Source organism: Larus michahellis, chromosome 4 (genome assembly GCF_964199755.1).
Source record: "Larus michahellis chromosome 4, bLarMic1.1, whole genome shotgun sequence".
Classification (NCBI taxonomy): domain Eukaryota; kingdom Metazoa; phylum Chordata; class Aves; order Charadriiformes; family Laridae; genus Larus; species Larus michahellis.
In genome coordinates, this window is record NC_133899.1 from 13,712,741 (window position 1) to 13,735,094 (window position 22,354).

The window sequence follows — 22,354 nt, forward strand, 5'->3', positions numbered from 1 at the left end:
GAGAATTGGTCTGAGATATTTTTTTTTTGTGGGCTAAAATGCCATGGTGTGTGGTAGAATTGACCCTCTCCTCCACTCTATGATCCCCACTGCAGAAATACCATCAGAACTTAAAATCCTTCAGAGAGAGACAGAGCTCGATTCCTGCCTTAGAAGCATCAGGGAAACCCACCCAATTAGCTCCTTGCTCTTACAAGAACCAGATTGCAAGAAATTGTTCATGTTGAGGCCTTATGGAACTTCTCTCCATTTTTTTCCCTATTCTTAACCATTGTTTGACCGTTAGTGACAAGGATTATTTCATCCCTTGAACACTTGCTTTAGTGATAAAAAGCCTGTTTCCCTTAGGATGTCTGTTAAAGACCTGTGTTGGGATTGATAACTTCAGTCACGTGTTCTCATGTGGTGACTTGGTTAGGAATCTTCTGTTGAAAAGTCCATAGTTGGTCAATATTAAGTTGAAAGTGATGCATGACTGCGTTCATATTCCTAACTTCATCTGTCAAAAAGACTTTGACACTCACTTGCTCGGGTCTAGACAGACCTATTAAAGGCAGACCTATACTTTCCTTGGATTATTCTTCATCTGGCAAAGTTACTACTTGCCTATGCGCTATCTCAGACTGGTGCCTTTGGGGCACTGAGGTATTCCAGCCTTCGTCGACGAGTCCCTTTCTCCCCTGGGCTTTGCTGGCGGTCAGAGAACCATGGCTCCTTCCCCTCAGCCTGTGTGGGTCTGCAGCAAATAGAGGAAACAGAGACAGCAGCTGAACTAAAAGTAAGGCCAGATGGTTTCTGGTGAAATGTTGAGAGCTTATTCACCTCAATGTTTAAATGCACAGATAATTTGAGGGAGAAAAAAAGTCTTTCTGCAATGCAAATAGGAAAGGCTTTTCCATGAGGCAAAAGGGTTGCAATTCACAACATATAGTCTGTTTCTTTGCTTACAGTTTGAAGCTTTAGAAGTAGTAAAGGTAAGGAGAGCCTACGATGTTTCTTGTTAAACACTTGAGGATAGGAAAAGATGTGTGAGGGTAATTATCTTGATTAAAAATCTGTTGATCTTATTAACAGGTAAGTTTCTTTCAAGATGTCAAAAAGGGATTTTGCTCATTTGGGCTGTAACTACTATTCTCTATGTTTAACTTCCCTCTTTCCTGTCATTGTCAAATTTTCATTGTTTCACAGAGTAAATTCAGTGTCAGACAGCAAACGTTAGTGTTTCATAATTTCTTTTCCCAAAGGACGTCACTCTCCTTGAAAAGAATGGGTCAAAGATGCTGTCTGGTTGCGTGGATCACTGGGTTGTCGCATGTTTTGTATATTAAAATGCACCTTCTGTCCAACTACCTATGCAAAGGGAGGTGGAATATCCAGTGCAGGGAGTGGGAGCTGATGGGTATTTAGGACCTTTTTATTACTTAGTGAACATTATGAAGTGTACCAGTGTAAGTTAAGCGTACAAGAAATTTTAAATATCTAAATTTGCCAAATCTGATATGAAATTAAGTGTTCGAGATAGTAGTTAAACTCAGAATGGTTTGACTTTGTGCTGCAGTCACTGTATTAGCTATGCCATATCATATTGCTATCAGAATGAGGTCATGAAACAGAGGACATTGAAATCACGTTTCATACAAATGTAGGAGAAATCCCAAATTCAACAGTAAACGAGGATGAAAAGGGAGACAGCACAGTAAGGGCAAGAAAAGATGCTTAAGCTTCCTGCAGTTCCTGCCTCATTGTTTATTCCAGCTTCCTGCTTTTTCAGTTTGCCTCTCAAGCCTTCCTTGTGCATATACATAGATTATAGTATGCAGAACACTAAGAATAAGCTGAAGGCAGAAACTGACTTAATGAAGACATTCTTGTGATAGAGAAAAGATTTTGTTGTCCACAGATGCGCCAAGAAAAATAGAAAAGCAGCTGCCCTTAGAAATGGAGTAAAAGTAGAGATGAGTGCCACGTCATGATGCTTTAGTCAAAATCTGATGTGTTGAAAGTCTTTGAGAGGATCTGTACTGTTGTACAGGGATATAACCAAGAGGAGAAACAATAAGCTTCTGCTGGAAAAATACTGCAAGTCTCCTGTCTTAGATACTGTCCTGAATAGTGTTGACTTTTTGTCAACTTTCAGCTGGAGAATAAGGATAAAAGGAAATAGCTTTCAACTATTCTGTTATGGATGGCAATATTAATAATCAGTTTTGTGTCAAAACCTGCTGTTTCCTTAAGACCGAGCTATAGAATTATAGCTGTCATCTTCCAGTGGAAGATTCTGAAGGGCAGAGGTCCTCATCTCATTAGTTTCCGTCTCTCCTCTGCAGGTAGTTATTTTGTCTTTTCTGAAAGCCTTTGTGGGCAGAGACAGCACAAAGGTGATGGAAGAAATTCATGTGGCAAGTGAGATGAAGTGGACTTGAGATACAGCAATCAAGTGAAGGCTTCCTGGGTCACCTGGCCTGCAGAATTAAGGAACTAGGGATGCAGTTGGTCAGTAGTGAGTTATTAAATTTAAGGAGTTATCTGCACTACACCCAAGAGGTGGCGAGCACTGGGGTTTGGTTGAGCTGGGATGGCTTATTTTACTCCTTGCATTGTCTGTTTAAAGTATCAACTGAAGCATTCATGAAGCAAATGCAGCTGGTGGCATCTGGGCTGTGGAAATGATAGTTTGTAATACTTTTCTAATAGTAATTTGAGAGCTTAAAGAATTATATGACTAATATTTCAATCGGACACCAAAAACCTTCAAGTTTCAGGAAAGAAATGTTTTTTTACACTGCCTTGATCAAATAGCCAAAAATATTAGAGGATTCCTCTGAAGCATTAGCCATGGCTGCAGCAACATACCCAGCGAAATAGATCAGTGGTTCAATCTGCTTTGACAACTCCTATGTAACTAAAAATAGGAGAAATAGAAGAGAAAATTTGTAGGGCTGGTAGTGGCTTGTATTTTTCAATAATTTATCAAGATTCGAGAGCACAGATTTCCTTTGGGAAATATTAGTTCTTAGGTTTACAAAGTGCCTCAGTTGTAAATACCCATAAAAATGACAATTTGGTAGGTCGTATTTATTCTTAAGCGGGTCAAAGGACATTAGCGTATTCCTACTATATAAATCTGTCAAGTACAGAATTTCTTTATGCTCCCAAATCACAAAAGCGCCTCTTACAGTCAAGGAGAAAATGTCGCATTATTGCCAATCAAGGACAACAAGCAAGCATATCGATCTCTACCCAATAACTTTTGCCCTGCTCTCTAAGTTTTTATCACTGAAACTGGACACATCAAGGGATTGGGTTTAATATATACATATAGTGCTGATTTATTACAGGAGGAGAAATACAGTCTGGCCTTACTTCTAGCTCAATATTATAACACTTATTTTATTTCTTGCGTGGAAGCTTTCAATGACTTTTTCTACAAAGTGTATAACTTTCAGATATCCCTGGATGTGCACACATCTTCAGCTCGCATAGGTACATTGATTGTTACAGGTGTACATGCATCCTGCATTTGGTTGTCTTACGGTCTTGATTTTAGGAGTTTATGTATGCGGATTCAGAGAGACATGACTAAAGACAAGCTTGGGGAGAGGGGAGGGAAGTTTGGAGGGCGTATAGGCACAAAGGGTCTGGGTGCTGCTTGCTGAGCCTGGTCTGAAGATGCGTTGGCTTTCATCTCATCTGTGGAGCTTGTGTATGTAAAGCCTTACGTATAAGGCTGTTGAACCCATCACAGACATTGGAATGCAGCAGGGGACTACCATCATCCTTCTTGGTCTCTTTTGTTGGTAAAGCTTCATAATTTTTGGTCATTTTTGTTGATAACTGCAGATCACTGCAAAGGATTTGGGCCACTCCACAAACGCAGCATCTTTGTACTCTGTGTATGCAGTGATAACCATGGCTTATGGTAGAGGTATGATCAATGAATTACTTCTTGGAAGGCAAGTGCATCTGCAAAACTGAAGGGAAAGGTCTTCACAGAATTAGAGAACAGTGAAGGTTGGAAAGAGCATCATCTAGTCCAACCCCCCGTCTCAGAGCACAGTCAACTAGAACGGGTTGCTCAGGATCTTGTCCAGACAGGTTTTAATATAAGGAAGGAGTTTCCGCAGCCTCTCTGGGTAACCTGTTCCAGTATTGCAGTGGTCAAGGAGAAGCTACTGGGTTAAAAATACAGGCCATGTAAGTCATCTGGAGCAGATATCTTCTAATTTTGTTATGATAGATGTATGAAACAAGTATCCTAGACAGCAGCCAGCTCTCTGTTTTTGTGTAATTATAAGTCCTGCTGTCTTTTTTACCTCTCTGGGCAAAAGACGTGAGTTTTGGTTGATCTTTGGTCTCTTAAGAGCTGGGCAACCCTTCCATAGAACAAATGGGTGCAGAAATAGCTGATAGATTTGCTGCCCATGTTCATAGTGATGTGAAGTGAGCTGGAAAGGCCATACACTACTCTGCTTTATTTCCTGATCGACTGGGCAGAGGGACGTATGTTTAATTTCTCCAGACTTGTCCTTCCCCAGACAGACATTTTGTTGAGAGGTTGTATTCAAGGATTATCTATGTTTGTCAAGATTTCCAGATGCCTAGGAAGCCCAGCCTTTTCTCGGCACGTGAACAAATCCTTTCTACCATGCATTTATAGCAAATCTGACACTTACTGGAAATGCCCGCTGCACATGGTGTGCACACTTGCAGTAAATCCGATGTGGCTGGGGCTCTTGTGCATGTGCCCTCCTGTGGATTTTCACAAGCACAACAAGTTGGATGTGTCCCAAACATTTTGGATTAACTGTGCATGTTCAGACCACCTGTGCAACACATGTACCGCAGGTCTAGTTGATGCTTTATGAGTTGGGCACGATGCATGCGCTACACAGCTCCTGGTGATGTATTTCAGTATAAGAGGAGTTCAGAACAGGATTGTGGCACACGTAGAAATCACGCTTTTCATTGGGAACCTCTAGGAAGAATTCTGCTGTAGGAAGAAGCTGATTTTTAGTTCTTCAGCCTCCTGATTTGTCACAGATAATTGTCCAGTAAGCCTTACCCTACCTTCAATGTGCTTTCCTATTGCACAGATTTCAAAAGGATGTGAGAAGGCAAAGGGTTTCGATTTTGGGGGGCTGTGTGTGTATGTCTTGACTGGAACATATTTTCTTCACCAATGTGAATTCAAGCCAGAAGAGGAGAGAAAAAGAGAGTGAGCAACTTGGAGTATAGAGGAAAATGTGACCCAGGGCAGACGTTATCCATTTCCAGTGGCGGGTGGAAATGTTGAGCTTTGCCAGCCACCTTCAAGTCACCTCTCAAAATCAAGCCCAGAATGAGAAAGTTATAACTACTTCCATGCAATTCTCACCTTTTCCAGGTAAATAGAGAAAGCTGTAGTTGCCAGAGCAGTGATGAATCATGACATCCTCCTATCCAGAGAGCCTTGGGCTTTTTCCCCCTCCAAACATTTAACTTACTCGCAGGGCTGTCAGAAAAGCAGTAGATTTTTTTCCAAATATCCATTTGCCTTTCCATTTATCTACTTTGATCTAAAATATAGAACCTGATGGATGCCCTAGGTAAATCAAACATTTTCCGTCTGCCAAAACGGTTTTGCAAATGCTTATTTCATGCCATTACCATTTTTCTGTTTCTAGCAGTAAATCAAAAAGTATCAGCCATTCATCCACTTTAAAAGTAATGCCTTTCCTTTGCATAATTACACATACCCAGTGGAGATCTGTATGCACAGTAAATCTATTCCTTTAAAAGGTTTCGCCTTAAGTACCACAGTGACATAAATTGGTGTAGCGCAAATTTATTTATTTAAAAGGTTTATTCTTTTAACTGATAACTAACTGTTATCCTTCCATTGTTTGATTTGGGTGGGGAGGGCTTTTATTAATGTATCAAGAGTTAATTCTGCAGCAGATGTTTATGTAGAAAGGTCTCACTCCTTACAGGACTTGTAGCAATTGATACGTGTGTGTAATTTATTCTCATTACAGGTTTATTCTTAACTGGTGTTCAGGGGGCATTCACTGTATCTCCAGTAGATCCTTGAGAATTAAATAGTTTAATGAATGTAATGAGCAAACCTGAAAGAAGTACACGTAGAAAAGCGTATATATTTGGACATTACCTCTCCAAATTTGCAAATAACATAAGTACAGTATTAAAAGTGAGTGAGAAGTTGCCAAAAATAAATGTCTTCCAGTAATAAGTGCCCCAGACAGTATTTTGGCAAAGATTAAAAAAAAAATGGCTCTCTTCATCATTCTCGTGTAAACTTGCTCATCTTTGTAAGTCATGCTTGTAGCTCTCAGGGGTGTCAAACCTAAAGCAGACAAGCCCAGCTGGTGGAAGCCTGGGAGTGAAATGATGAATTTTTTAGCAGATCCAAGTTTATTTTTAGGCTTTATAGAATTATCTTTCATTTCCCTGTGAGTGAAATTGTAGGAAGTATTTAAAAAAAAAATAAATTTAAATGAATAAACTTTACCAGAACGGCAAAAAGTAGCAAAACACTGGAACCGAACTACAGTTGAGCACGTAAATGTAGCCCAATTGCATTTGAAATTGTGGCTACAGTATAATCCTGCAAATATTTACATACATGTTCAGTATAATGCATGTGAGAATTCTTGAGACATGCACCAAGTCTGAAGACACACCAGATTGCAGGTTAGGTTATGACATGAGCCACGTCATGGAGAACTGAACAAAATTCCTAGTGTGAATGTATTTTCTGTGGATATATTTTCTGTGGTACTGGATGTGAAAGCGAAATTCAAGGTGGCTGTATTTCATTAGGTTATGCAATAAAATCGCGTGTAAACATTTTGGGCAGAGGATGGCTCATAGGAAAGTTTGGGGTCTTGAATCTCATTTGGTTAATGAAGGTACTTTCATTAACACAATCAAAATATTCAACTCTGTAATTTCACACTATCCTTTGCAAAATGTTATCTCTTTTTGCTGGCGTTATAGAGCTCTCGACATTCTTTACTACAGTTGGAAAGGAACAACTGCTTTAGTATCCAAGGCAAACCTGGGAAAATGCCATGGGCCTGGGATGAGAAGATCCATATGATACTTGCAGATCTAGCAAGGGCTGTATATTGGAGGGAAGAAGTTTATTACATGCAGCTCCACATCCCTTGTCCATTAACGTCACACTTTTGAGATTTTGTTTGAAGTGGATTTGTCTTTTTTGTGTCTTTTTCTAACACATTTAGTAGATCAGAGTTTGCCAACTCTCCTTTTTGATCAGAATTGATGGCGGTGGTTGCAGTCACAGAGCTTCACAATGGTATTGGGGTACTGGGGAAGAGTAACAAATGCTGGGCAGAAGGGCTTGGGGAAAATACTCCATTCAGGTGTTTTGACTCAAGTTGATTTACATACTCTGAAAGTCTGACTCTGATTCTTGTTTTACGTCCATTCTAGCTGTTCCATTTCAGACTAATACTGACCTGTGACAGTAAATAGCAGTCTTTCTTTAGTATTTAGTTTGCTACATAAAGTTGTACAGTATAGTCCAACTGTTTCAGCCAACCTGAGTAACATTGACAGAGGTATATGCCCTGGGTAGGAAGAAAAAGCACTCTTAACTGGTTTGTAATGGTTCTTGATAGTTCTAAGGGCAGGATTGTGTGTTGTAGTTGTCTGTGATAGAGACTGGACTAGTAAGTGACAAAGATGCCTCTTTGAATCCCGTGTCCTAGAATGAGCTCATGGGAGCTGCTAACTGGGAGCACCGGAGGCTGCAGCCCTCCCCAGTGAAACAGCCTCCCCTCTGTTCTGCAGTTGGGAACCGGAGGAGCCACCTTAAAGAGTGAGAGAGTACCTCAGCTCCCAAACCGGCTCAATCTTTGTCTTCCCATGCTGTTTGCATCGATGCTAATCAATGTTAATTATGGTAGTGGGGCTTGTGATGTACTCATTATAAAAGCTATCCTATTTTTCTGCGCTTGTACAGTCTGTAACACAATAGAGCCCTGATTGGGGTTCCCTAGATGCTACAAATAGTAATACAAATTGTTATAATAATGAATACGTGGCTTATAGTGTAAGACGACCAAACTCAGTTCATACAGCCTGCTGAAGCATCACTTGATAATTCTGTTTGCTGTTACCGCTAACCATGGCATACTGGATGTGTCTTGACAGCTGGGGCCTCAGCGCAGTAAACCATTTAAGCTTTTGTTCGTGTTTAAATAGGTGCTTCTTTTTAAATTTGCATTTGCGGCTGTGGTTGTTGGTGTGAATGTATGCTTAAAGTTAAGCGCGTGCTCAAACTCTTCTGATTCAGCATCTTATTTGTGCTGGGCTTATTATCCCACCACCACTCCATGACTGTACTGGGAGTTGATGGGCACTGAAGGACAGGGTGCCAGGATACATGTTTGTTTCTTAGGCTGAAGGCTATAGGTACAAGAGCGTGAAGATGCTTCCTCCCAGGTGGTGAGCAGCCGCTTGGGTGTTGGTTGTCACAAGTGTTCCCACCTTCTGCAGGGGCTGGAAGTGGGTGGAAGCCCAGAGCTGGGAGCTGACGCTTTTCTTCCGCCAGAGGCTGCGGTCCCCTTCCTGGTGTCACTCCGTGCTGGGCACCCTTGTACTAAGAGCTGATACCTGACAGGTGCACTCTTCTGTGATAACTTTGGTTCAGTTCTACTGTTATCCTCACTGGGAATTTCTGCACCACTGTTTATATGCATTAATTGGTATAAATAATTACTATTCAGCCCCTGACTCCGCATTCCCAAGCCTTACCCTTATGAGTTCCAGTGACTTAGACTTAAATAGTCTCATAATTTGTTTTCAAAGAATGTTTTCCACAAAGAGTCCCTTATTGCTTGTTACCTGGTTTGTTATAGATATTGATTCTAGTCCCATTTTTTGAATTCCCCCCAGACTGCATGCCTGCATTTTAGTTCTCTATGTGCAGTTTAGGTGTCTGATTATCTGCCTGACTTGGTAAGTTTTCTATTGTGTACCACACCATGTTTACCAAGCCTGTGTAACAAAAGTGGTTTAAATTGTTAAGGTGTTATATTACCTCTCTTAAGTGTGTATGTATTTTTAAAAGGAATTTGAGTCGGTGTTGAGTTGCTTCTATGTTTGTAATGAATTTAAAATATTTAGTATAGCTGCTAGATTTTTCCGTTAACTGTGCTTTACTGAAATTTCATGATCTATAGCACACCCTAGTGATAACTGGAAATCATGAAGTTAGACCCAGTCAATTTTACTTCTTTTGTGGTGAAGCAAAACTTAGGACTCCACTAAGCAAAGTCCAGGAAAGTAAATGCCTTCATATCCAAGATGGGAACTGGGTTGAATCCCTTGGTTTGTAAAACAAAAAACAGCCTTAGAAATTGAGACTACAGGATTTCCTTCTGTGAAAAGAACATCTGTATAATGAGTTCATCTGGTTTGCAGTCTGTAATGTTGGACATATTTTAGAACAGACCGTGGGGAAAAGCAGCCCAGGGTTGTGTGAGAAGAGAGGAGAATATTTGTTGGGTTCCCTTTTAGACTGGAGAGAGCAACCAGACCTACATACAAGCATTGTGGAGGAAACCTGCAGGCAGTCTTCATCGGTCAGAAGCCCAAAGGATCATTTAGTGTCTTACAGGTAGAACATTAAAATTTATGCTAGATATTCAACTCCTCCTTTTGCAGATGGTTAGGTTACTTGGTTTTTCAAGGTGATGGTATTATATTTATTTTTCAGGGGCCAGCAGGCCCATTATGATCCTGCAGAGGGATGTCCACCTTCCTAACTTTAGGCTACCTTGCACGCACCTTTTTCTGGACTTCTGTATTTCAATAATTTCTTTTTAATTGTCTGAATGCACAGGATGTCAAGGGTTCCAAATTGGCTGCTGTTGACCCCTCGATGGGGTGAGAGGAGAAAGCAGGTTTGAGAAGGACTCTGAGAAAAAGGTGTAATTAAATAGTCAAAAAGGAGGGCAAATATTTATCAGAGGTGAAATCAAATTGGTGACATGTGGATAACACTGAATGGAAGTGAAAACAATATGAGCATCAGAGAAGAGTGTAGGCCTTGTAAGTTACGGTGGTTGAAGTTAAGAGAAACAGAGAATTCATCAGAGAAATGTGAGTTACCAGTGTCTTCACCTCCCAGCATGTGAAAGCTGTACTGAGGATCCACTGCAGGTGCTGCCGAGCACTCGGGCGGCTTGTGCAAGTTCGGTATGCCTGGAGTGTTTTTGTTTGCTCTGTCTGCTTAAGCTGCAAGGAACTAAGCTATCTCAGAAGGAAAGCAGGTTTGGCCAGCAGACAAGCAGTGCTGAGGCTGTCGTCGTTTTCATGAAGGGCCATGAAGGCCTGACAAGTGCAAGGCAGCCTGTACCAGTACCCTACAGCAGCTTGCAGCTCCAGCTTGGCTCAACTGGGAGATCTGATCCTGTATCTCTGTTACACGTACGGAGCGTTACTTGCCCGGGTAAGGCAGAGCTAAAGATGGGGTCTTGCTTTCTGGCTCGCTCACGCGTGAGAAATCAGTAATATTTTGGGGAAAGGCAAGCTTCCTCTCAGACCTCTGCATTTCACCCTTGTCAGGTAATCCAAACAATAATGGAAATGAGCATTTTGTTTTATGTAAATAAAAACAAAAAGTTTGCAATAATTTATGGTATTTATTTAAATGACATGCAAATTACTTTGTGAAACTTAGGGGGGAAAGCAGCGCAACTGAAACAGCACAATTGTTTCCAAGAACATTCATTTCAAATCCACATACAATATTTCATTCATGCTTAATTATTTCCCCAATGCTAGTCTAAGCATTACTAGTTTCCTTTGTCTCTCTGCTTTTGCATGCAGTGTGATTAGCAAAACTGCTTGTGCTCTACCAACTCCTGCACATATGGGGTTTAGCCTCTTTGTTCACGGGGTGGAGCAACAAGCACTATGAACACTCACACTGCCAAATTTGGCACACGTGAGCCCTCCAAAGTATACAGATACCACCCGTTTCATTTAAATCCCTGTCCATATTTTGCATTGCTACCATAATGGCAACTCCATTGTCTGGGTGTATTATTTGAAGCGGCTTTTCTCCCATTGTTTGTGCACTGTAATCCTTGAGGTTTCTGTAGTCATCGTGAGCAGCTTACTTGAAAGAAATCACTTAGCTCTCACAGATCACTCTCTCTGAACCTGCTGGCAAAGGAACGGGCCATGACTAACGCATGAGACCTGTGATCTTTCTGAAGAAAATCTCTTCAGTAGAGTTTATAATTTGTTGCTTTCATGGGGCTCTGTTCTCAGGGTTTGGACTCGGCGTTATCTTTCGTCCCCCATGGATTTTTCTACGAGGCATGATGGGAACGTAGGCTGAAAAAAGAGTAATAATGCTGGCTGTGGCTGTGTACCCTAACAACATTTTACACACATTTCAAATACTAGCAAAGGGACACATCTACTGTTTGACAGAAATTAAGGACAGTTGTTTATTCTAATTGCAGCAAAATCTTAGCCTTTTATTCTTCCGTGGTATAGATTGGCACATCCTGCTGTGAGTCTTTTCAGCAGACTTTTGAGAACTGAATGCTTGTCTACTTAGGGCAGAATGAAAGATCCCCTGGAACTTGTCATAGAGAAGGGGCTGCCCGGTTCTTTCCCTTTCTAGCATTCAGTCATCTGCTTGGTCAGTGCCCTCGCTCCAGTGGCACTTGCCTCGTGATTGTGTACATGCATGATGTTGTAGGTAAAGCCATTTGGCATTAGCTGTTCTTTCTAAATTATGCCTGTTACCAGTTTTGAGTGCACATCATTTTACTCCTGAGACATCATTTATGACATTTTTAAGGCAGTGGTTCCCAAACTGAGGTCTGCAGGAAGCCAGCAAAGGGCCTCTTTGTAGTTCACAAAGAGTTTCCAGCTCTTTTTGTTTCCAGAGTCTAGATCACGTTACAGGACAACTATAAATTTAGTATAAACACTGCCCTGCTCTTCATTTAGCTTGGCAATAGCTTTTTAGGGAACCCTGTGGTAGCCACATAGGCATTATGTGATCCCAAATGGTGACACCCTTGCGACTGCAAGTGAAGCAGTGAGGTGGCCCGGGAGGCAGGGTTAAAATATAACATGCTAAATTGTGTAAGCCTGAAAATCACCCTATAACTCATTTGAGTATTTGCAGTGACTTCTGGAAGCTTTGAATCTGGTCCATCATTCCAGAGTGACTTAAATTCACCTTTACATGTTCTTGCCCCGAGCCTATCACATGAGAAAAGCAAACCAGGCAATGCAATCTGTACAAGCTGGCCTCTTCCCTTCCACCCAACTACCTAGCTGACTGTGAGCTCCCCTCTTCCCTGCCACGTTATCAGAAGTCAGGCCCAAGAAGGCTGGAGAGAACTGTCCCGTGTTCCCAGAACAACAGGAGACTTCGACTAACAGCTTTGTAAAATTTGGGCTCTTATTTAGTAGCCATGAAGTCAGCGGAAGGTTGGAAGTGAAGTCAGCCAAGGGCCCTTGACTCTGATGGGCCTTAAGGCAGCTTCATTGTGCTTACTCTTTGCGTCTCCAAAGTAGTGTTTGCCTGGGGCCAGAATTACATATAGCTGAACATTCACTATTCTCAGGCTCCACAAGTACCAGGTCATGGTACAGATTTCTCATACTACTGAATAGTATCGAGCATGGAAATCTGTCACTGATGTTATTCCATACACCTTCAAATGTCATCCTGCCATCCTTGATACTAGAATGCTTTGTTCCTTAACTGAATTTGCAATACGCATTTTAGATCTGATTTTGAACTTTGTCTACTTTATGTATGCGCTTTAATTAGAGGGTTGAAGAAACCTCAGATGCACTTTTTTTGTTGGATACTTTCTGCAGGAGTGTGATGAGTGGAGGAAGTGGTTGTAGGAGATTGTCTCTCTTTTTTTTTAGCTCTTCTCTGTAAACCTTGCAGGTATTTTGTGTAGCTGTTTTTTAACCAGGATTTTATTTCCACTACAGTGTTCATACATGCTATAACATATAAGCGTGTGAGCTAATTTCAGGACACTGGCTTTTACATTCAGATTTGCTGTAGCTTTTTTTCTGAAAAGGGCACAAAATGGCTACTCTGTACAGTAAACATAATTACTGAATTAGGCTGCCGAGGAAGCAAAAAACCAGCATAAATGACTACTGTAATATGAGTCTAAAAGAGCAGAAGATAGGTATACCATTTGCAGTTAAGGTTATGCCTTAAATGTGTTATTGCTAGCGAACACTATCCAAGCAAGCTGTTAATGTGCTTTATTCTGAAGCGCCAGCCTATATTTTTGGATCATTTTTCAAGACAGAGATGATATAAGGCAATTAATACTGTTTTGTGACCTTCTGCACCAGTAGTCCATCTTTTTTGGCGTTGAAACTGATTTTGCCCAACGTGGCATTTTATCACCTAGGAGTGTGTGGGGAGATCAAAGAATCACCTTTTACAGCAGCGGTGGAATGATTTAGTTCAGTCACACTGTTCTTCAAATTCACCGTTTCCTACAAGCTGATGAGGCAAACCTCTTCTTTGCTTAATGTCACATAAGGTACATTGAAAGGCTGTGAAAAGACAGATGTTCTATATCTTCACTTCATATGCAAAAACCTGTTATATCCTTTATTTGCATTCAATTAGAAGTCAGACCCTGATGAATATCTAATGTAGGAAATGGGGAAAAGATTTGCCATCAAGCATATGCTTGGCTTGTAGCGGATCTCTGTAACCTGCTGTTGTGTCTTGCTGTAGTGATTTGGTCATTTTTACTCTATTATTCACACCTGCATGTGCAGAGGTGAAGGGTGTTAATAGGTAAAAATTGGAGTTACATTCCTGGTTTTAGAAATGTTGCCTTTTCTCTTTGCACAGAGCTCTGGAGAAAGTGTCGTTCCTTTTAAACAGCCATTCTGCAGTTGCAAAATTTCCCTTACTAAGTGGCTCTGTTTAAGGAGGTAAATACTAGAGCATTACTTTTATATTCATTTTCTCTTCCAATATAGGTTTTGCCTTTTTTGATCTTGTGAAGCTCCCCATTTTCTTGGCAATCCAGAGCATAATATGAGGAAAGCTGAAGTTATAAAACTGTAGTGTTGTCAAGAAGGGAAGGTTCAAATTATAACTATAATATGAAGCAGAAATGGCAGACTCTTTCAGAACAGATGCTGTTACTGCTGTGACCCTGTAAGAGCCCACATGGCGGGGTATTGCGCTATCAAGGGAGAGCTGTAGATCTATCTAGAGCCCTAGACATTAGACAGGGATAAGCAAAGCAGCTTTTCTTCACTGCAGCATAGGATTTCCCAGACTTCTGGGGGAACTGATGGAAATCTCCTACCCTCCTAAGTTTGGATATGATTAGAAACCTGCTTTGTTACATCTTCCACGCCCTTTCTTCTCTGTGGACCACTTCCATCACATGTTCTGGGCAACACGTGTCTTTTCTTCCTTTTTCTTCCTTTCCTCTTGCTTTGATGTAACCAGTAAATTAAACCAGCCTCACACGTATTCAAGTTAACACGTTGACACGAAAGGCAAATCTCAAGGGTATTCTTAGGTGCTTTGCAAACTTAGGCAAATGGATCTATATTGCCTGCACATGCCTCAAGTTTTGAATGTGTTTTTTTTTCCTGCCATAGTGTGTCCTGGGTTGAGTGACACAGGACTAATTTCCCTTCTAATGCTGGGGAAAACTCCACTTTTGGAAGACTCTAGTGTCTTAATTTGTGAAAATATTTACTTTATAGCCAGCTAGGCTATGTGGGATTCAAGGTCTCAGTGTTTTCAAGCCTTGCCAGGTGCAGGGATGAGGAGGAGCAAGGCCTGGGCATTTGACCCAGGCTGGCCAACAGCATTATTTCATACCATGAGCGTCACGTTCTATATAAATTAGAAAGTTTGCTGCGTAGTTTCTCTCTCCCTTCATGGCAGCAGTCCAGAGAAACTCCTTGCCCCGGTGCCAGACCCCTGAGCCCTTCCCTTCCTCCCGAAGCTGTTGCGCTCGCAGTGTCCGGCATTTGCTGTCCCTGCTGGGAGCGCACAGCTTCCTGCTGATAGAATTGGCTGAGTATAATTCTTGTATATCTTACATTGGTATCGGGATTAATACTGGTTCTTTAGTATTATTGTTAATTATTTAGTCTTATCCTATTAAATCTATTTATATTTCAACCTTTTGTTTCCTTGCTTTCCCCAATTCCCCTTTCCAGGTGGGGAGGGGTCATCGGGTGATAGAATAATTGTCTAAATGACAATAAATTGTTACGGGTTTTCTCAAACCATAACACAGTGATAATAAGAAATGTAAATATTTGGGGGGCAGGGGGGAAGTGCAACTAGATTGAACAATGAAACTAAGTCTGTCCCATACAGTTGCCTAATAGTCATGGGTTTTTTTCTGGGATTCTCTGGCACAGAAGAAAATTTAGAGAAACAGGTTTTTTCTGTCCAACAAGATCAAATGCCTCATCTTAAAATAATCTGTCATGTTTCCTGTGAAGTAGGTAGTAGGTATTTCAGATAATTGCATCAGGTATTTCTGGACAGTTGCTCCAGACTGACCCTGCTCCTGATGGGCATTTTCTCAAGACTCCGTAAGGAGCAAGTCGAAAGCCAGAATGAATCATTCTGTTGGTAGCAACAGCCCATCTCCAGCTGAAATTGTTCCTGACGCCCCTTGGCCTGTCTCCTAGTGTGTCAAAAGCTGTGAAAATACGCAGTGAACCCAGCACGCTGAGGACATGCTGAACTGGCTTGTAGTTATTTTGGGTTCTGCTGTATGTTAGGAAAGGACTTGACAGAAATCTGTCAAACCAGAATGCCAATGCACCATTGTTGTAGTTTATTCCTGATGCTTCCTTTTGGCAGATGACTTGAGGACTTTGAGGGTGAAAGGGAATTTTTTTTTTTCCTCTTGATTTTTAAAAGTATAGAGTTCCTAGTAACCTGAATAGGAAAAAGATGTAAAACATCCTGATAAAGGAAATTAAATAGTGAATCAATGCTGATAAAGGGGACAAAGAGAACTACAATATAGGAATAACAATAGCATTAGTACTTAAAAGAGCCCAGCATACTGCAGTGAATACAGTGAGGTTATTGACAGGATGCGATGTGCAGCAGGACCGCCTTGAACTGCTCTCCACCGGCTCCTAGAATTCAAAAAGCATGTGAACGTTTATCTCTAATATAATATAAACTAATTATTTGTTAAGAGTGGATGTTGGAATGCATAAATACACGCTAGAATTACAGTGAGAGATCTAGCTGGAATACACAGTCCGGAACAAGAGAATACAGCCAGCAGAGCTGTCCCTTCTTGCATTTGGGATCACTTTTCCCCGACTGCAGAGCGTGTAGCCGCAGCCCTGCGATGGCGAGGTTTGGGAAGCCACCAGATGGAGCCCGCCGGGTAGCAAACGTGGTCAGGAGAAAATCTATCGCGGGTCTCGCTGCTTCGGTGGCACCGAAAATAGGACCTCTGTGCTGTTATTTAGCCCAAACTCACAGAATGTCTGGTGGAATGTGTGGTGGGCTGCGTCATGTGCATCAGTGGGTGCTCGCCAAGGATAGTAAGGGGCATGCCATCAGGTGCTGCCTGGTGACTATGTACAGAGTCGAATCTTAATCCAGCTGGTAACAATAACCAGATTCCCATTGACTTCAACAGAGTCAGAATTTCTCTGAGAGTGTAGTATGATTTACAGCAGTGTGTACATCCTTAAAGGATACACTTTGTACTGTTATCTTGCATTTTCATTTAGTAACTTCTACCACAGAAAAAAATTAGACCTAATAAATACCTGCAGATGTAGCCCTAATAACCTGTGTTTATTGTTAACCAGAGTAGTGAAGTAATCATTCAGTTTGGGATATAGTGACAAAAATTCCCTCCTTCGATGTCTGTCAGACTTTATTGCTTTTAATTTTGCTCCTTGCAAAGCTGCTTGTGGCTGGAATTTGGGGCGTTACTTCTTAAAATATACATGGCATTTTGGTTCTTTGCTCATTTTAGGAATTACATTTGCTTTTCACATCTGAAACATAAAAATCAAGAGCACCAGTAGACCTGTAACATTTTGAGTTGTTGCACAGAGAGCTATTTTATGTGATCGTATAAAGCATGGGGAGGTTAAGAAGTCCCCAGTGCAGCCACAGGAAAGGGACAAAAATTGTGAGTTATATTCCTTCTCCGTTGCCTCATCCTTCTTTTTCATCTTCTCAACAAGGAACTGAGGGGAGATGGTTTACCTTAAATCAAAAATGAAATTGTAATAAAGGCTTAGTTGACAAAACCGAAAACCTCTGTTAACAATCTGTTCTTGGGAAATGGCAGAATTTTTAAGGCCAGGCAGTAACTTTTCAAAGATTGTACTAGCATTAAGCAGCAGTGTGTGATATTTCAAGAGCCGTATGTGACACAGCTGCGTAACGCTGCTTCGGCGCGTCGCTTGCTGGATTGCATATGGTGCTCTATCCGCCTGCCACGCTGCGCTTCACCCGGCTGCTGCCTGAAATAAACCTGGACACACAAATATTCGCAGGTGACAGTCTCCCATTAGGGCCAGGGGTGTCCTGATAGCATCTCCCTCCTCCCGTACGGGCTCCGCGGGGATGGGGAGATGCTCAGAGCACTGACAGGCTCCAGCATCCTTCATGGAGCCGCAGATGCTCCCCGCGGCGGGTTGTGCGGTCCCAGACGAGCACCAGGCGCTAGCACCGGGCCTGACCGTGGCCCTGAGCCGGGGGCGGCCCCACGCCCCAGCCCTGCCGCCTCACGCCGCCCCGGGCTCGGCGATTTGCCCGCCGAACAAGCGCGGGAGCGGCTGCACAGCCCGGCCGGCTCCCCGAGGCGAGGCCTGCCGCCGTCCCGGGCGGAGGAGAGGGCGGGCCGCCGCCGGCTCGGCGCTCCTTGGGGCGGGCCGGAGGCCGGGCTGCGCGGGGGTCGCCCCGCCGGGCCGCGCTCCTCCCCCGGCAGCGGCGGCGCAGCCCCTTCCCTGCCGGGCCTGCGGTGAGGCGGGCGCCGGGCGCTGAGGTAGGCGGCAGGCGGGAGGGAAGGGCCGCGGCGGTGCGGGTCCCCGGTCGGGCGGGGCCCGCTCTCCCCTCCGCTTCCCGGCGAGCTCCCCCCGACCCCGGCCCGCTGTCAGCGGGGTCCGCGCGGGCGGCGGCGGCGGGGAAGGCTCCAGCAGAGGCCCGGGGGCGGAGTGGGGAGCGGGGGCCGCGGGGCGCCAGCCCGGCGGGGGCTCGGGGCCGGGCCGGGGCCTGGCTTCCTCCCGGCAGCCGCTCCGGCCCGCGGGGCCGCCCCGGGGTTTGGGGCGTCGTTGGGGTGCGGCGAGATGAGCCTTAAAAACGGCCAGATTCGGGTGGAACTCGGCTTTAGGCGCCGGTTCCCCTCTCCTCAAGTTACATTGCGGCTGTGTCATCGAGTCAGCAGTGGTAACCCTGGAATGGGCCTTGTAGGAAAATAAAAAGAAATATATCCGAAGTGTAATTAAATTTCGGCTGTTTGAAAGCATTTGTAATTACATTTTATGCTCAGCCTATTTTAGTCATAAAGATTTTAATAAATTTTAGAACGTTTGGAACATGCTGATTAGTTTTAATGAGCTGAAGTTTATGTTTTTGTAGTGAGGGAAAGCATCTTTAATTTTCAGGCTTGGTTCAGATTTGGAAGATACCGCTGCAGTGTTCTGCCCCAAGCATCTCTACAGGGGAACGAGCTCTGCTGTTTGTGTGTCTTCCAAAAGTGTTAGCTCTTTTTTTGTTCTTAACTGAAAGTCTGATTGTTTTGACTTTAGCATCAGCTAGCTGATGCAAGCGACCTGTAATTCTCTTTTTTGGATACTGCCTTCAAAATGGAGAAGCTGGACAGGAAATGAAAAAACAAATAATTCCACCCTTAATTTATAAATTAAAAAGATGTTGAGTAGGTCTGAAAAAATTAGGGGCTGAAAGACTTATGGCCAGTCTTTCACAGATTACTTTGTAATTTAGCAGTCCAGGTAAGCGGGATGTCCTAAGTGTCTAGATGGGTTAGACCCCAGATTTCCTTTAATCTTAGTGAAAGGAGATAATTCCCACTGAAATTAACAGCTACCTGCATTTTTAGGCATCCAAGAGCCTTGTAAAATCAGCTCCTAGGTTCCTAAAAGCAGTTTATTCATGTTACGATTAAATTTGTTGCTGCTTACGTGAAATAAACCAGTTAAATGCTTTGATAAATTTACACGCTATGATAAATACACAAAAGAAGAAAGTAAGCAATGTTCTTAAGGTCTCAGTTCTTATGAAACGGTGTTAAAATGAAACGGTGTTAAAATGCTCTTTTATGCATTTCAGTTGAATTCAGATTGTCTAGCAAATACGTGAGTTTCTTACCATTTAATATAATTGACTCTCAAAAAATTGAACATCTGAATAAATGTATAGTCAGCAACATAATTATATTATTACAATAAGTATTTGTAGGTGTGGTGAATCCTCATGGTTGGGAAGGAAGAGTATCAAATACTGAGATAATGTTTTATACTGTTTTAATCTTTACACCAGTAAGTAGGAATAAACCCTAAATAACTGAAAATTACAAATGTAGAGCAGGGTTTAAACTGGTGTATTTAAACCAAGTTTTACTGGCTGCGGATGCCAGTCATGATTTAAATCAGGCAGACCACCTGCTTTGCAGATTTTAAATAGTACAGTGCGCTCTAAAGGTAGGATTTTCAGAAAGTGATGATTTAGGAGCACAAATGCTACTCAAGCCAACAGTATGAGTATGGACCAGTGATGAGACAGTCCTCTCTTGCAGATAGGAATATCTTGTTCCCCTGCCCATCCACAGCCATTATTGTAATAGTTAATGGACTTCTGGCCAGTTTAATCATCAAGTCAGATCTTTGTACCCGCTGTTTTTTGTGAAGCTGTGTTCTTTACTCTGTCTCAGTTGCGAAGTACTTTGCGTTTGGTTTTGTTCTAATGCTGATTTCATATTTATTAAAAAAAGTCACAATACAGATAGAGCTGTTGCTATCTGTATAGTCCTGGGCTATCTCCTGGGCATCTCTGCTTGCATAAATATTTGCTGTTGTCTTGAAGTTTCAGTTTGAAGTTCTATACAGATCTCACCTCACATTCTTGCTTATCACCGTATGGTGTCCACGAAGATAAAGTTAACTCCTGGTAAGAGGACTTAGACCTATGTCTTCATTGCTTGGTAGGTTTAGAATTTGTCCTGTAGGTGATTTTTGTTCTATGCACGTGCATATTGTAGAATGTTTATTGTACTCCGTTAACTCAATAGGAGGGTGTAAGGAGCAGTGAGGAGAGCTCAGCAGTGGTCCAGGCTGTGTACTGGTTAGAATATCTCCTGCGTGGACATTTGGGAGGGTGTTAATTTTTCCATAAGTGAGACAGTGAGCCCAGGGAATAAAAGGGCTTTTGCCCATCTAAAGTCATCATTCTGTGAAGAGGGAAGTCGGGTAATGAGATGGGAATGTTAAACGGGAAGGAACTGAAATGAGGTTCACGCCATAGGTTAATCTGGGGACCCTCTTTGGTTGTTTGAATTAATAGGACTTTCAGTGAGTTGGGTATGATGTGATCCTTTTGTTATTTTAGTTCTTTCTGTGGCATTTTTCTTCTTAAGAAATGTACTTTTTAGTAAAATCCGTTGGTTGTAGGCTTAAAGATGAGATACAAACACATGATGTTATCGTTCTCTTTGGATAGGTAGAGCAGGATCATTGCTCACTTTGCTCCCCAGTCCCTGGGGTGAAAGAGAGAGCATCATCTAATTTAGTCAGAAGTACAGAGTCTAGCATCTCAGATGAGCGTTTGGGGAGACCACAAAGAGAAGAGGAACCCTGCCACTGAACTGTGGTGGTAAAATAAAAAAGGAAGGACTGTTATAAAACAAAACTTGGTTTCTCAGCGATTTCATTTTCCCAGACTCTTGGTGGTTTTTTTCTTTAAATGCTGAATATTCTCAGTGCCATGTGAAATCAGTAGGAGCTGTGAGGACTCGGCATCTCTGAAAGCTGGGCTCAATTTTATGGATGTCATTGACATTTCTATCCCTCCATTAGTGCACATCCAGTATTTTACATTCCTACTGTTTTTTAATGTCTGGGTGGGTTCTGTAGAAAATAATTTGCTGCTAGAAGCAAATCATAGTTTGTTTACTTGTCAGTTACACAATCCAAGTTTATAAATATTTTTGGCTGTCTTCTGGTTCTGCCTCTGACACACAAAACTTACAGCTCCTTTTAATCTAGGATAGGATTCTTGTTCCTTGTATTTCGCTGAAATTTTCAAATATGCTTATATTACCATTCCGCTCGCCCAGTGATTCTGATCATTAGGTTGATGTGAGCCGCAACTTTGTGCTCTGCATTCTTGCAGTTGGCTTCTTACAGACCGTACCAGTCTGTCAGGTGTTAGAGGATTGCAGATGCAGAGCTTTATAAGCCTTTGTTTGATTTCCTCAGCCTAAAGCTAGCTGTCTGTCTGCGGATATTTTTTTTTTCTATTTTTTTTTTCATGGCTGTTTATCCTAGTAGCAGGTTAAACTTTTGTGGAGTCTCTGTGCTGCAACTTGTTCATGTATTGTTAAAAGATCCGGCTTTCATGGCCTGTAGTGTATGGTTAAAAAAATACATGCTCGCTCTAAATTGTCTAATTGAGCACCATAATTCTTCATCAGAACCGGAAATTTTCAAAGAAATTCATAATGGTGTGACTTCATAAAAGACCTCTGCAACATTGCTCCACTCATCTGTGTCTTTGTGCTGAATGTAGGAGTCTCTGGGATTAGTTCGTTGTGTGTGTGTGTTGTAATATGATTATCTTTTAATGGCTCCCACTAGTGCTCTGTCTGTACAGTCTAAAAAAACCCCAACACCTAACTTGTATGTGCTCTGCATCAGCTGTTTGCATTCACTAAAATTCACTACAGAACATAAAATACAGTGAATATACCAGGAGATCATAGAAATGCTACTAGGAGTTGAGAGAAAATGAGTGCTCCTTGTAATGTCTTTGAGAATTTTGAGAGTGATGCTCATATTTGGAATTAAGCAGGAACAGCTCTGCTGTGAAGAATGCTCTTCTTCAATCAAGCCAAAAAAACCCAAATAAGTTTTAATTTTGCAAGTGGAAATTCCCTTTGGGGAAGCTGTGAGGGGAGTAAAGCAGTAAAATAGTTTACTATGGAAAAATATTTACACTTGCTTGAGTTCCGGTATGTTTCTGCTTTACCTTAAGGCTAATACATTATCGTGAATTTGTGTGTTCACCACACTTTGCATGCCACCAGATAGCAGTGTGATTCCT

At 42.1% G+C, this 22,354-nt stretch overlaps 2 protein-coding genes across 5 annotated transcripts in view; both read left to right on the forward strand.

Moving 5' to 3' along the window:
• The window catches only part of LOC141741885 (uncharacterized protein F13E9.13, mitochondrial-like), a 55,256-nt gene that overhangs the window by 29,556 nt on the left and 3,346 nt on the right, over positions 1–22,354 (forward strand). Inside the window, exon 9 of one of the 2 annotated variants that reach the window (XM_074583027.1) lies at positions 2,328–2,801. The exons of the other annotated variant lie outside the window; for it this stretch is intronic. Within the exon in view, the coding sequence (XP_074439128.1) occupies positions 2,328–2,407 (80 nt within the window). The 3' untranslated portion in view covers positions 2,408–2,801. Of the gene's footprint in view, positions 1–2,327; positions 2,802–22,354 lie in introns of those variants that run through there. 2 annotated transcript variants of the gene reach the window in all.
• C4H19orf12 (chromosome 4 C19orf12 homolog) overlaps positions 1–22,354 on the forward strand; it is a 34,018-nt gene that overhangs the window by 3,749 nt on the left and 7,915 nt on the right. The window contains exon 1 of one of the 3 annotated variants that reach the window (XM_074583031.1): positions 17,461–17,571. The exons of 1 other annotated variant lie outside the window; for it this stretch is intronic. The gene's annotated coding sequence lies outside the window, so the exon portion shown is untranslated. Of the gene's footprint in view, positions 1–17,460; positions 17,572–17,923; positions 18,063–22,354 lie in introns of those variants that run through there. One more of the 3 variants, XM_074583030.1, reaches the window with a different exon arrangement.